The sequence below is a fragment of the Plecotus auritus genome (genome assembly GCF_963455305.1).
Source record: "Plecotus auritus genome assembly, chromosome: 1".
Taxonomy (NCBI): domain Eukaryota; kingdom Metazoa; phylum Chordata; class Mammalia; order Chiroptera; family Vespertilionidae; genus Plecotus; species Plecotus auritus.
In genome coordinates, this window is record NC_137770.1 from 118,643,737 (window position 1) to 118,658,672 (window position 14,936).

Below are 14,936 nucleotides of genomic sequence, written 5' to 3' on the forward strand. Positions count from 1 at the left end.
GGGGCCTCTAGCCTGCAGCCACGGGAAGTCTCCCTCTCCCCAGAGTTAGGAGCACCAGCCCAGGTCTACCCAGCGGCCTGGTCCTGACTGCGGGGTGAGTTCCTGCAGGCTGGGGTTTGATCCCCACGCATTAGTAGTAGGAGACCAGTGCCTTTGTTATTGCTGTGTGTCCAGATTTTAATTGGACAAATGCCCGGTGTCCCGGGCGCCAGCTTAGTAAAATCTTTTAGAAGGAGAATTCTGTCTGGGTTTCCTCAAATTCCCTCAGCCCCTACTCACCCCTCTGTAAAGGCGCAAAACAAGTGAGGCCCCTTAAATATAAATCAGAGCTCTCAGCAACGGTGGGCCTCTCTCATCACAGTCATTAGGACTGGATGGCATTTGAGTATTTATCTAGGCACCATGACAGAGAAAGACAAGCTCATGATCTCTGCCCTTAAAAAATTCACAATCTTATTAGAGCAAGTGGATGATAAAAGCGCAGTGATGCCGAAACCGGTTTGGCTCAGTGGATAGAGCGTCGGCCTGCGGACTGAAGGGTCCCAGGTTCGATTCCGGTCAAGGGCACGTACCTTGGGTTGCAGGCACATCCCCAGTAGGAGGAGTGCAGGAGGCAGCTGATCGATGTTTCTCTCTCATCGATGTTTCTAGCTCTCTATCCCTCTCCCTTCCTCTCTGTAAAAAATCAATAAAATATATTAAAAAAAAAAAAGCACAGTAATAACATCAGAATGTAAGGCAACAATACAGAGAGGAACAGAAGCAATTGCTAGGGTGATTTTCCAATAATTAGTACAAAGAGTATGTGCTGTGAATTAAATAAAAAAAATATGTGTGGAAGTAGCTGCTTCATGAGTATGGCATCCCTTCCTATTTTAAAGGAAGCTGAGTTTCATGTGAACTGTTTACTATGCCATGATATCTGAGGCACAGGACAAGGGAGGCCCTAAGTGTACTATGTTTTGATATTTGAGTCATTCTTTATTGTTCAATGTAATTTATTTCTGTACACCTCAGTTTTGTAATAGTTAAATTACTAGAATAATACATCTTGCTATAAAATATTACTAGAAGATCAAATAATCAGGTGATATTTATTGTTATTTTCTATAAATGAACACAATCTCTGGTATGCTAAAGTGATAGGTATTATAGAAATATTCAGATAGGGAGACCCACAGGCTTGATTACAAGTGAGGCTTACTATCACAACTCAAATTTATTGCTTAAAAAAAAAGCAGGGAGCCAACTAGAAACTGAACCAATTATAAGCCCTTGAAGGGCAAATGTAAATTGAATAAGCTTTGATATTACAAGAGCAAGAAGAAAAAATTCAGATGCAAGAATGAAAACCACCTTGCATCCACTCTAAGTAGCTGTTAAAGAAAAAGAATGATATACTATGAAAATACTTAATACAGATTGTAAAGACATTTGTTCAAAGAGGATTTCCTAGAGTAGGTGATATTTCAGTTAATTTTTTTAAATGTGAAGAGGTTAGCTAGATAAGAAAAAGGTGTAGGCCGAAATCGGTTTGGCTCAGTGGATAGAGTGTCTGCCTGTGGAATGAAGGGTCCCGGGTTCGATTCCGGTCAAGGGCATGTACCTTGGTTGCGGGCACATCCCCAGTGGGAGGTGTGTAGGAGGCAGCTGATCAATGTTTCTCTCTCATCGATGTTTCTAGCTCTCTATCCCTCTCCCTTCCTCTCTGTAAAATATCAATAAAATATATTGAAAAAAAAAAAAAGGTGTAGGGGTCCTGAATTGCAGAGGGTGCAGGCGGGGCTGAGGGACCCCCCCCCCCCCGCCTCCATGCACGAATTTCGTGCACCGGGCCTCTAGTTTTCTTATAATACTGGAAGAATTATGTTAAATGGTAGAGGTAATTGTGATAAACCTAAATTTTTCTATCTCTTCCTTCTATCATTTCCTGAGAGGAGTGTAGTAAAATTGTTGATTTGTTGATTTCTCTCAGCAGTTATTTAGCTTTTTTGTTTGATATATTTTAGACGGCATTGTTAGGAACATATCTATCCATGTTGACTATATGTTGTTATACTTTCTTGATTATAATTCCTCTTATGAGTAGGTATGTTCCTTCTGCTACTTGTGCCTTTTAGATAGCTACTTCAACTTTCTTTTGTTTTGCCTAGTGTATCTTTCCCAACCTTTTATTTTAAATCTTTCTGTCTCATTCAGTTTTATGTGAATCTTTGCAAACAACATATTGGGAGAGTTTTCATAATCCAATTTGCTGTGTTCCTTTTGATAAAATTAATCCATTTATATTATTTTAATTACCATTATATTGGGAGTGTTTCTTCATCTTATTCATACTTAGTTTTACACATACAATAATTTTTTCCTCCTTTTGTGCTTTCAGTTGAATAAAACTTTCTTCTGCTGTTTAAAAGTTGTATGTATGTTCTACTTTGTTCTGGGGTGATTGCCCTTAAGTTCCAAACTCATATTTTATATCTTAATGTTTTTATCGATAGGTATATAGATATTAGTATCTCTAATTCCATTCACAACACACATACTCCCGTCTATCCCCACTACTTGGTACTGTCAAAAATTTCAGTTCTGGGTTATCATTGTTTTTTTTTCCTTTGGTTCTAGCATTTTGTTTTAAACAATAATAATTAACTTTCCCAAGTTACTACTTCTGCACAACGAACAACCACAAAACTCAGTGGCATAAAACCACCACCATTTTGTTATGTTCACCATTTTGTTATGTTCACAGATTCAGTGGGTCAGGAATTAGGACATGGTACAGCAGGATGGTTTATCTCTGACCCACCACATCTAAGACTTGAAAGTCTGAGGGTGACTCAGAAAGATGGGGGCTGAAATCAATTGGAGACTTCCTCATTCACATGCCTGGCCCCTTGGTTAGATGACCTCATAGTTGGATTCAGCTGGAGCTGTCTACCAGAGTACCTACAATGCAGCCTTTCCTATGGCTGGGGCTTCCCACAGGATAGCGGCTGAGTTCTGAGAGGGAGATCCCAAGAGGAAGTGTCTATCTGGAGAGCAGTAATTCCAAGAAAACCAGGAGGAATATGCATGACTTTTTACAAGCTACAGAAGTCACATGACTATTTATTCAAGTAGCTCCAAGCCCACTCAGATTCAAGGACAAGGGATGCAAGGCTCACCACTAATGAGGACTGTCAAAGATTTGGGGGCTTTGTTTTAAAACTCTCAAATCTCTTGCAGCATTTCCTAAATGTATCTCTTCTTACTTGATTATTAATTCCAAAAGGGTTTCCAGTGTGCATCTTTGTGTAGGAAACCTTCTGACGTCTTATATGATAAGAATTTGTATTATGCCTCACAATTTGGTTAAATATACTTAGAGCCGTAACCGGTTTGGCTCAGTGGATAGAGCATCGGCCTGCGGTCAAGGGGCATGTACCTTGGTTGCAGGCACATCCCCAGTGGGGCGGAGGTAAATTCTATGTGGATTTAATGTCCTTTAACACTTTAAAAACATTACTCAGTTGTCCCCTTGAAGTCAGATTTGTCAAAATAAGCCCTAGGTGCAATCTAATTCTTATTCATTTGTAAGTGATCTGCTCTTTGTCACTGGAACTTTTTAGAAAAGTTTTGTCTTTGATATTACGTCACATGAATGGGTCTAATGGTGGGGAAAGAGAAACCCACCATTAGACCCATTCAACAGTCTTCAAGCATTTTCAGTCTAAGGTTTTTCACTAGTTTTTAATTTTGAGAAATTTATCTTAATTACTTCTTCAATCATTTCCTTCTCCCTTTTTTATTCTCTCCTCTACGATTCTTATTTATATAGATAGAATCCCTTCTGCACCTAACCTTCATACCTCTTGGTTTTTAATCTCTGTGTTCTCTCTCTTTGTCATTTAATGCTGCATTCTGAGTTTCTCAATGTCATTTTCCAAACTCATTAATTTGCTCATCATGTATACCTTTGACTATCATACATTTATTTTTACAATATTTACTTTTTTATTTTTACTACATTTTTCATACCTAATACTTCTACCTGGTTCTACACTTTTATGTTTTCTTGTTCTTGTATTATATTGCTAATATCTTTCTTATCACCTTAAATATACTTATTATGCTTAATTTTAAATAATCCTTTCTAATAAATCTCCATCACATGGTATATGTTATTAACTTAGTTGTCTTTCTTTGAAAGTAATTGTACTATTCAGGTGACTACTTTGGCTGTAAAATAATATTCTTCTGGGGTAGCAGCCACTCTCTCTGGTAATATGTATGTTCACCAGGCTCTAACTGTATCTAACCTGGTTAATTTAAGAGCAAAATAGGATGAGCCTCAGAGCAAAGAGCCCCAGGGATCTCAGAACTACTAGTGTGTACTCCAATTTTCTGGGCCTTCTACAGGCAATGCCTCTGATCAAGATTTCACATTTAAACTCTAAGGGAGAAACAGCACTGGGCACAAAGAGTCTTCCAGGAGTTTAGAGGGGGTGGGGAAAAGGTAGAAAAGTGATCCTGTAAGGGCAGTTAGGCCAGGCCAGTTCACATTAATGCCATCAGAGCCCTGGCAGACCTTTGAAATGAACATTGTGCATGCCTGGGCCACTGCTGGGTCATTTCTGTGAAGGGGCAGGAAAAGAAAGTCTCAAGGCAACACCAGTGAGAAATAAGAACTTATCCTTCTTCCAATCTAGGTTGTTACTGCTATCTCTTGCAGTCCTTAGTCCCAGGCTACAGCTACCACCCCCACACATCATACCCCACTCAGCCATAAACACACATTTCCCTCTTACTACTCTAAACTTTCTGGAGTTCATTTGAGATGAAGAAGTAAACAACGGGGACTAGTTTGACAGGAACTGGAAACCAGCCTGGAAACTACTTTCATCAAAGGTGTAACACTTTTGCTCAATTTCAACCACTCCCAATTCAGTTCAGAAATTTGAGGTAAGCAGATGAATTAAAAGCTAATATTTAATAGAATATCTTATCATAAAAAAATTACCTTGGGCCATCTAGTTTAAAGGGTAATGATAAGTACTAGTACTTCCTAATTCTTTCATGGCTATTCTAAACATCTTTAGCTTCACACTTTTGAAAACACATTTATTTTTTCTAACTTTTCATCAACCTTGGACTTACAAAGCACTCTGTGTAAACATTTGGGTGAAATTTTAAAAAATCCCCTATAGTTTTTGCTCACCAAGATTTTTTACCTCTAAGTGTCTTTTTTTTAAATACGTTTTATTGATTTTTTACAGAGAGGAAGGGAGAGGGATAGTGAGTTAGAAACATCGATGAGAGAGAAACATCTATCAGCTGCCTCCCACACACACACCCCCGCCCCACTGGGGATGTGCCTGCAACCAAGGTACATGCCCCTTGACCGCAGGCCGATGCTCTATCCACTGAGCCAAACCGGTTACGGCTCTAAGTATATTTAAGCACCACAATTCCCCTGTCCTCTATTAAGGATACAAGACTATGATGGCACTTTCAAAACACACATATACAACCTTTAGCCTCAAGCAGATCTAAAACTGTGTTAGCAAAGAGAAATTAGCAACTAAAATTCTATTTCAATAGCAGGCAAGGAATGAAAGAGCCTAACAACCTACAACCTTAGATATCCTCCACAAGTGAGGTTGGGGTGGAAGAGAGAGAACTGATGGACTTTGGTTGCTCCCTATAACAAGGATATCAAAAAAATGAATTCAACCTTAAATTTCACTAAGGAATACAATATCTAGATTCTAGAATGAAGGAGGTAATGCTTTTGCAGTTATGTGTTACAAATATTTTCAACCAGTCTATCACTTGCATTTCACCTATACTTACAAGATTATGTCTATATAACTTAAAAAAATAAAATATATATGTTGCCCTTTGCTGGTGTTCTCAGTAGGTAGAGTGTTGGCCTGCACACAAAAGGGTCGCAGGTTCAATTCCTGGTAAAGGACATGTTCCTGGGTTGTGGGTTCGCTCCCCACCTCTGGTTGAGTTGCATGCAGGAGGCAATCAATCGATGTGTCTCTTGCATCAATGTTCTCTCTCTCTCTCTCTCTCTCTCTCTCTCTCTCTCTCTCTCTCTTTCCCCTCCCTCCCCCTTTTCCACTCTCTCTGAAAAAAGCAATGGGAAAAATATCCTCTCCTGAGGATTAACAAAACAATAGCAACAAAAATATGTATGTTGTTGAAATTTGTTAGTTTTTGCTTGAATGCTATTTTCTGTTTTTCCTAAGATAGTCTTTCCCATCAAAGGTAATAACACCATCCCACATTTTTATTCTTCACTTTTGCACATTTAGAACTTTGCTTTGAAGTAGAGATCCAATATTATTTTCTTTCACTTGAAAGTATATTGTACACCAATACCCTTTAACCCTATGAACTCGATTGCCATTTTGATAATATTTGAAAGTTCCATAATTACCTGTAACAGCTGTATTTTATTCTTTTTCATTGTCTATATTTGGGCCAGCACCATACTGTTTTGATTAGGAAAGGTTTGTTTTAATTTTTAAATACGCTTGGCTTTTGATTAGGAAAGGTTTGTTTTAATTTTTAAATACGCTTGGCTTCCTCGCTCTTATTCTTTTCTCAGTTTCCTATAATGTGTCCACTTAAGGGCACTTTCTCTAGGCACAGAAAATAAGATGAAACTGGATACAAACTGTAAGATGTATGTGTTATCTCAGAACTAAAAAATGCAGTTAAGTCCTAGCTGGTTTGGTTCAGTGGATAGAACATCCGCCTACGGACTGAAGGGTCCTGGGTTCGATTCCAGTCAAGGGCACATGCCCGGGTTGTGGGCTCGATCTCCAGTAGGGGGCATGCAGAAGGCAGCTGATCAATGATCCTCTCTCATCATTGATGTTTCTATCTCTCTCTCCCTTTGCCTTCCTCTCTGAAATCAATAAAATTATTTTTTTTAAAATGCAGTTAATTCAGTTAATAGGCAGAGTTTCAATTAAATTACACAGACTATCTATATATAAAAAGCCAGTGTCCATGACGAATGTGACGACCAAACAACTGGTCACCATGAGGTGCATTGAGCACCTCTCAGTCCCTCCCCCACCACTCTTCCCCCCCCACCCCCGGCCTGCGAGTGGGGTGGGGCGGGACTGGGGACTGGCAAGCGGGCTGAACAGCTGACCTCTTGGTCCCTGCCCCCGGCCCTCAGGCTCTGATGGATCAGCGATGGTGAACGGGGGAACCAGGGTGGGTGGCGGGAGGACCGGGCTGGCTGTCAGGCCTTTAGGATCACCAGCTCATCCCTGGCTGCTTGGGAGCTCAGGCCTGCAGGAAAGCAGGCACCAGCGACTTCACCTCCATGCGCGTGCGCTAGACTGGCCGCTGATGCAACGCACTGCCCACTTGGAGCCACTCACACTGGGGCGGGTAGGTCGCGGGCGCACCCCGCAGCTTCCATCAGAACCTCAAGCCCCAGCAGCAGCAGCAGCGGCACCGTGTGAGCGGCCCCGAGCAGGCAGCGTGTTCCATCAGCAGCCAGCCCAGTGCACATGCATGGAGGTGAAGTCGCCGGCGCCTGCTTTCCCGCAGGCCTGAGCCCCTGAGCAGCCGGGAATGAGCTGGTGATCCCAATGGCCTGACAGCCCGGTGGCAGAGGCGGCATTTGGCCTGGGGACTGGCAAACAGGCAGAAGATGGCCCTGATCACAGAAGGCTAGGCCCTAGGGACCCTTCCCACACGATTTCATGTGCTTGGCCTCTAGTATAAAAATCAAACAGTAGCCCAACTGGTTTGGCTCAGTGGATAGAGCGTTGGCCTGCAGACTGAAGGGTCCTGAGTTTGATTCTGGTCAAAGGCACATGCCCAGGTCGTGAGCATGATCCCTAGTAGGGGGCATGCAGGAGACAGCCGATCAATGATTTTCTCTCATTGATGTTTCTAAAGCTCTCTCCCTCTCCCTTCCTCTCTGAAGTCAATAAAAATATACATAAAAAATAAATAAAACAGTAGAAAATAATCGCATGGACAAATGCAATTGATGTTTAGGGCAGACACTATGCCTCTCATTTGAGTCCAATAACAAGGTATTTTACACTGAAGGAAACTGAGGCACGGGTAGAAAAATGGAAGACAGTGTTAGGCCAAGAATCTCATTATTGGAAAAAACAAAAAGAGCAAATATCCACTAATGGAGGTACAGAGACCAAATAAGATAGAGTTCACTAATATTTTATCTGTCCAACCCCATCCACATATAGGTAAAGAAATAAACTAGTCATTTTACAGCTGGTCATAGCCAATCTTCCATCTAGTCAAGAATAATGGTTGAGCTTACTGAGGTAATAGGTATGGGAACTCCAAGGCCTGCTCTTTCGATTTTCAGAGATTATGAATCCACCCACAAATAGCAACAGAGAATATAAACATGCTATTGCCTTCCCCAGCACAGAACCCCCAAAAAGTCTGCTCTCTAATTCTTACCAAAAACACATTTGAGTCCTCTGGTAACAAATAGAGTAGAAATGTGGCTACTCTACTTCCCACTCTAAAGCCCTCAAATGTACCAAAAGAAACATTTCTATATAAAATATGAAACAACCCCAAAACATAGATCAGGAAGTGGTTTATCAAATACAATATAATTTGGGACAAGTTGAAGATGAATATCATGAGCCAATATATACTTCTACATATCCAAGCACTGTTGGATTTCCCTGAAAGAAATGAAGGTCTTAAAGATTTTTATTTAGAACAAAGATGAATGAGGGTGCAGACAATCATAGGAGAGATAGCAAGCATTCTTCTGAGGGTCCATTTCCATATGGAGGAAGGATGGGATAAAGAAAAGATTATGTGTACACGCCAGGTTCAATTTATCTGACTTCTAAATCAGAGAACCTATAAAGGGAGATAATGTAATGCTCAATGTTGGTTGAGCAGAAAGAAAGAAATCATCAAACAGATGACCATGTTATATTGAGAGTCACATGCATTGTCTGTCCTAGCTGATCTATTCATCTGAAAGGAGGGAATACCAGTGCTTAGGAGAGAAGTTTTTTGTGAGAAAGCATTATGAGACAAGAAAAGTAAATTTAACTATCCAGATACCCACACTACTCCCATGCATAATTCTAGTAACTTCAAGCTCTTACCATATTCTAGTCACTATTCTTGAAGTTTTACAAACACTAAGTCTTTCAATCCTCAAAAGAACCCAAGTACTCTTATTATCTCCATTTTACAGATGAGGAAAATGAGGCTCACAGAAATTGAGTAAATTTCCTATAGTTATACAACTAGGGAATATAAGATCCAGAATCTGAACTCAAGCAGTCTGGTTTAAAGTTCAGACTTTTAACTATTTTGTTGTGTTGCCGTTCCCACATTAATGTTAAAAAATTGGCAAACCCATAAGGTACAAAGGATTTTTATTTATACAAGAAATAATGACATACCTTGTACTGTAAGCTCTGCTTGAGCTTCAACTGTTTCATTTCCATTATCAGCTACACAAAAATAAGTCCCAGCATCATCCTCCATGACATCACTGATCTCCAGGCTACCACCTGCCAGCAATACCAATCTTTCAGAGCTGCATAAAAAAATTTGATACATTTAAAAACTAGGAATATGAGAAATTCTTCACATAAAACGGAGAAAACACTTAAGCAGTATTATTATTTATATGGCTTTAGATATAACTTTTTTTTATCAAGGTTCATCTGGATATTTATAACATCATTCAAAGGCCATACAAATTTATCAACTTAAAAATTAGCTGCTAAATTTGGTCAAACATTCAATTAACTCACCTCTAATGTCTTGGCAGGGCCAGACCAAATGATTTTGTGAACCTTATATGGCCTACGGGCCGGACGTTCCCCATCCCTGCTTTAGATGGACAGAGACTACGTAAAATTATCAGAATTTAATTTAGTACAACTTGCTTTCCTCATATTTTCATGCATAAATATCATGAATGCAAATCAGAATGTGATAATGAATTATCTCTGACACTTCTAATTATTCCCAAAGGGATACCACTTTTGTGACAGATTCCACTACCCACAGTACATCCCTGCCTCCTTACTCTTGCCCAGTTTTTATTATTTTACAAATTATGTAATTTTTGTTATTGTTAATCCTCACCCAATGGTATTTTCCCATTGATTTTGATAGTGGAAGGAAGAGGGGAGACACAGAGAGAGAAACATCAATATGAGAGAGACACATCGATTGGTTGCCTCCAACCCAAGCCCCAACCAGGGTGGGGATTGAGCCTACAACTGAGGTGCCCTTGACAGGAATTGAACCCGCAATCCTTTAGTCAACAGGCAATGCTCTATCCACTGAGCCAAACCGGCTAGAGCACAAATAATGTAATTTTGAAGTCTGGAATCAACCTGAGAGTTACTCCACCCCAGCTATGGCCATTGAGATAACTATTACAGAAGGCAAATGTCAGATCAGAAACAGTAAGTCAGGGGGGATCTCAGAGCCTACTGAAAGTTTCCTATGGTGGCTCTGATAGGAAAGGAAGGAAAGAGGAAGGGAAGGGAAAGGAAGGAAAGGGAGAGAGAAAGGCAGCGGCCAAAGAGCAGCTTCCTGGGTGTGGTGCCTGGGCATGATCAGCCACCATTATGCCATTATCCACAAGAATGCTGATCATTACCAACCCAACTCTACCATGTGATTTAAGTCTATTTAAAGAGAATGAAGAGAAAGCAAAACAATCCTATAACATCAAGAAAGAAATCACAAATCAATATTATCTAATTTTTATAAAGTGAACCAGTTTAAGTTCATTTGAAGACTTTGGAGGTTACAATTTTATTTTTATTTTGAGGTTCGACATCTAAACTGGTTTTCATAGACAAATAGACAAATTTTTCTCTCAAATCTTAATACAGTTACTTTTTTTTTTTTTTTTTGTCTGTATCTATGCTTAGACATGTTCTGATCATTTGGCTTTTCATATAGAATTCCTGATGGGAAAAAGAAATCAGAGGTAATGACTATTCAAGTCTGTGCCACATTTATTTCTCATCCTAAGTAAAGTGTGATTCTGGCTTAAATTTCAGTATACTGTGAGTTTGAGTAATTAGTCTTCCTGAATCTGATAAACAAGATTAAGTTTCTGGACAAAGGAAGAGGAAAACCACAATCAGGTTTCGTACCTTCTCTAAGAAAGGTCATTCGTACCCTGCAAGGTCATTATTAAACTTTATTAAGGTGGCCTTCCTATTAGAAATATCTTAATTATGCCCTCAAATACCAACTTTATGTGATAGGACAGAGAAGCAAGACAATATTGAATGGAATAGAGCAAGAATTACTGGAGCAAAATAGCTTTAAAAAATTACAAACATTAAAATACTGTACTTTATCCTTCGACAAAATCACTATTAAGCTTCAGAAACAGAAATAATGTTCACAGATGGAAAATCAGCAATACATACATATAACACTCAGCTAAGAGGAACATAATCTGAAACCCTAGTTGGTATGGTTCCTTTGAAATCAAGACAGTATTGATCTCTAATAATTATCCTAAAAATATTCCTAATACTTGTTATGCCTCACATTTGCCATACCTGAGTGCCAGTACAGCAGAAGTCAATCTTCCTTAATGGAGTTGATTTTACTCCCCTTAAAAGAAGTCTGAGAGGAAGAACATCTTTAACTTGTTCACAAAACTATATGATGGCTAAGAGTAAAATGGCAATCAAGCCTTTACAGCTCCAATTTTCAAAAATGCAGCAAAAGAAAAAAATATGTAAAAAATTATACCTTGTCCGTGGACCCAATTTGAGTGTGGCTGAACATAAGGGGGTGCGTGTGTGTGTGTGCACGTGTCCCTGAGTAGCCAGGTCAGTTTAGGAGAGCTTGGTGTGCTAAGGAGACCTACTTTTTGGCCAAGCGGAAGGCCTTTAAGAAGATGAATAATATGATCAAATTTAGTGAAGAAACAAGAGTGGGGAAAAGACTAAAAGCAGGAAGTTTATTGTAAAGTTATTTTAATGGTTCAGAATTAAAAAGAGATAAACTATGGCAGTAACGACTGGGGTAAAGAGAAGGCAAAAAGTAATGACTGCTTTTTAAAAACGTTGGATGATGAAAGTAAGGAGAGGGACTTATTCATTAAGTTAACACATTTATTGGTGTGCCTGTGTGTGTCAAATAGCAGCTAGGGATGCAGCAGTAAGCAAACAAACAATCAGTGCTATCAAGCAACTCAGTGGGAAAGAGAGAAAAAAAATGATAATTCTACATAGTGCTGTATCAAAAGAACCTGCCAAGAAATTAGAATAAGAGAGGTTTCCCTGACTACAGTAATCCTTGAGCTGAGATCTAAAAAATGAGTAGGAGCTAACATAATCAGGGGGAGAAAAGATTTCAGAAAGAAGACTAGCCCCTGCAAAGGAACTGGGGCAGAAAGGATCACAATGCATTTGGGGATCTGAAAATAAACAGTGTGGCAGGTGTAATAGAAAAAAAAAGTGAGAAAGATGAGAATGAAGCAGATCACACAAGGCTTTGAAAGCCATTTTAAGAATCTGAGTCCTGTCCCAGCCAGGTGGCTCAAATGGTTGGAGCACTGTCTCATATACCAAAAAGTTTGTGGGTTCGATTCCTGGTCAGAGCACATACCAAGGTTGTGGATTCAATCCCCAATTGGGGAGCATATGAGGGGCAACTGATCAATGTTCCTCTCTCACATGAATGCTTCTCTTTCTCTCTCTCTCTCCCCGTCTCTCTACCCACCCCTCTCTCAAACCAATTTAAATAAAAAAACAGAAACATAAAAATAGCACATATCCTTGTGTGAGGATTAAAAAAAAAAAAAAATTGAGTCCTTAACCTAGAACCGGTATAAATCCATTTTAAAAAGTGGCTGGGGAGTTGCCAGTGATGTGGTGAGTTTAAGCACTGAAAAGACTGGCCTGGTAGGAAGATGCATTTAGAATGAGGCCAGAGTACATGTGGGAGGAAAAGTTAGCAGGTGACTGCAGTAATTGAAGGGACACTTAACAATAGCTTGGAAGGAGGTAAAATGACAGAACTTGTAGATAAATGAACTGGAAAGAGAAGCTGAGGAAGAAACATGTGTCAAAGAAGACTCTTAAGGTTGGGGCAGTAAGTGTGGAGGGAAAACTGCTTGTTTAACTTAGGGGTTTTTTTGTGTGTGTTATTTGAATGGGAGAGGTAAGCCTTTTAGAGGCAAAAGAGGGGCCAATGGAGAGGAATATTTTGGGGAGAGAATTCATAGAAGTGCTACAAAGGATGGAAACTAATAAGATCTAGAGCACAAAATGACTTCTTAGATACTCTGAAACAGCAGGATAGGTAGAGTATGTAAGTCATACATATACTCTGGCACAAAATTTATTGTCATTTTTTTTCTTTAAACCTTTTACTTTGAGGTAACTATAGATTCAGATGCAGTTCTAAGAAATAATCAGAGATACCATGGACCTTTACCCAGTTTCTCCCAGTGGTAACACCTTATAAATCTACTACAGGCCCAGCACATGATTAAATTGTGCGCATGTAGGGTCCCCTAGGCCTAGACTGCCATCAGAGCCATCCATGTCTGCTGCCCCACCCTGTGATGCCTCGCACACTCTGCAGACACTGCCAGCGCCCCACCCTGCGACACCTCGAAAGCTCTGTGGATGCTGCTGGTGCCCTGCAACGCTCTGCAGACAATGCCAGCGCCCCGCAACGCTGCGCAGACACTGCTGGCACCCTGTGAAGCTCCCAGTGCCCCACAAAGCTCCGCTGGTGCTTCTGGCACTCCGCAATGCTCTGTCAACGCTGTCCGCGCCCTGGGGGGGGGGGGGTAGGGGGGAGAGCCCGAGAAGTGCTCCAGCACCTCCTGGTGACCGGTTGTTTGGCCATTCCACCGTTATGGCATCACAACTACAGGTCTTTTATGATATAGATAGTAGTGTATGTCAACCAAATACTGACACTTCCATCACCACTGCCTCATATTGCCCTTTTATAGCCTCACCCACTTCCTTTCCACTCTCACCTCTTCCCTAACTCCTGGCAACCACTAATCTGTTCTCCATTTCAGTAGAATGTTATTTAAATATTAGAGGCCCAGTGCACGTAATTCGTACACAGATAGGGTCCCTAGGCCTGGCCGGCGATCAGGGCTGATGCCAATCAGGGCCTTCCTGCTGCCAACCAGGGCCTCCCTTCCCTGGCAGCCAGCCAGGGCCTTCCTTCATTCTGCACCGCCCCCTTGTGGTCAGTGCATGTCATAGCGAGCGAAAGAACTCCCAGTCTCCTGGTCAAACTCCTGCGGGGACACTTTACATATTAGCCTTTCATATATAGGTAGATAGATAGATAGATAGATAGGGTGTCCCAAACAATGTATACATACATTTTGAATAATTATAAAGGCAGTGTTTATTAAAAAACATTTCATTTTCAAAATTGAGCTATCAGCTGTTAAAGTGTGTATACATTTTTGGGGGGACATTCTGTAGAATCACATAGTATATAACCTTTGGGGACTGGCTTTTATAACTCAGCATAATTTTCATCCAGGTTGTGGCACGGATCAATGTTTCAATCCTTTTATTGCTTAGCAGTAATTCCACAGTATGGAGATACCATAATTAATTTAACCATTCATTCAATGAAGGACATCTGAGTGGTTTAGAGTTAGGTGCTATTATGAATAAAATCACTAAAAATATACATGAACAGGTCTCCATGTGATTGTAAATTCATTTCTATGGGATAAAAACCCAAGAGTATCAGTATCAGGTCATATGGCAGTTGCACATATAAAGTGTTACTTTTTTTTAATAGGAGAAAACAACCAAGTTTATTGCATATGTACATACAGGGTTCCATAAGAATATGGGAACCAAAGAGTATTTGGGCAATTTGGGGTTTGAGCTAAGGATAAAGAACAGGGGAGATCCAGGTTTGGAACTCCAAAA

The 14,936-nt window shown here is 40.2% G+C and overlaps 1 protein-coding gene across 14 annotated transcripts in view; it reads right to left on the reverse strand.

The window, feature by feature from the left end:
* Positions 1-14,936, reverse strand: part of NEO1 (neogenin 1) — a 352,200-nt gene that overhangs the window by 224,634 nt on the left and 112,630 nt on the right. For all 14 annotated transcript variants that reach the window (XM_080657714.1, XM_080657720.1, XM_080657718.1 and 11 more), the window contains one exon: positions 9,426-9,562. In XM_080657714.1, the coding sequence (XP_080513840.1) occupies positions 9,426-9,562 (137 nt within the window). The remainder of the gene's footprint in view (positions 1-9,425; positions 9,563-14,936) is intronic.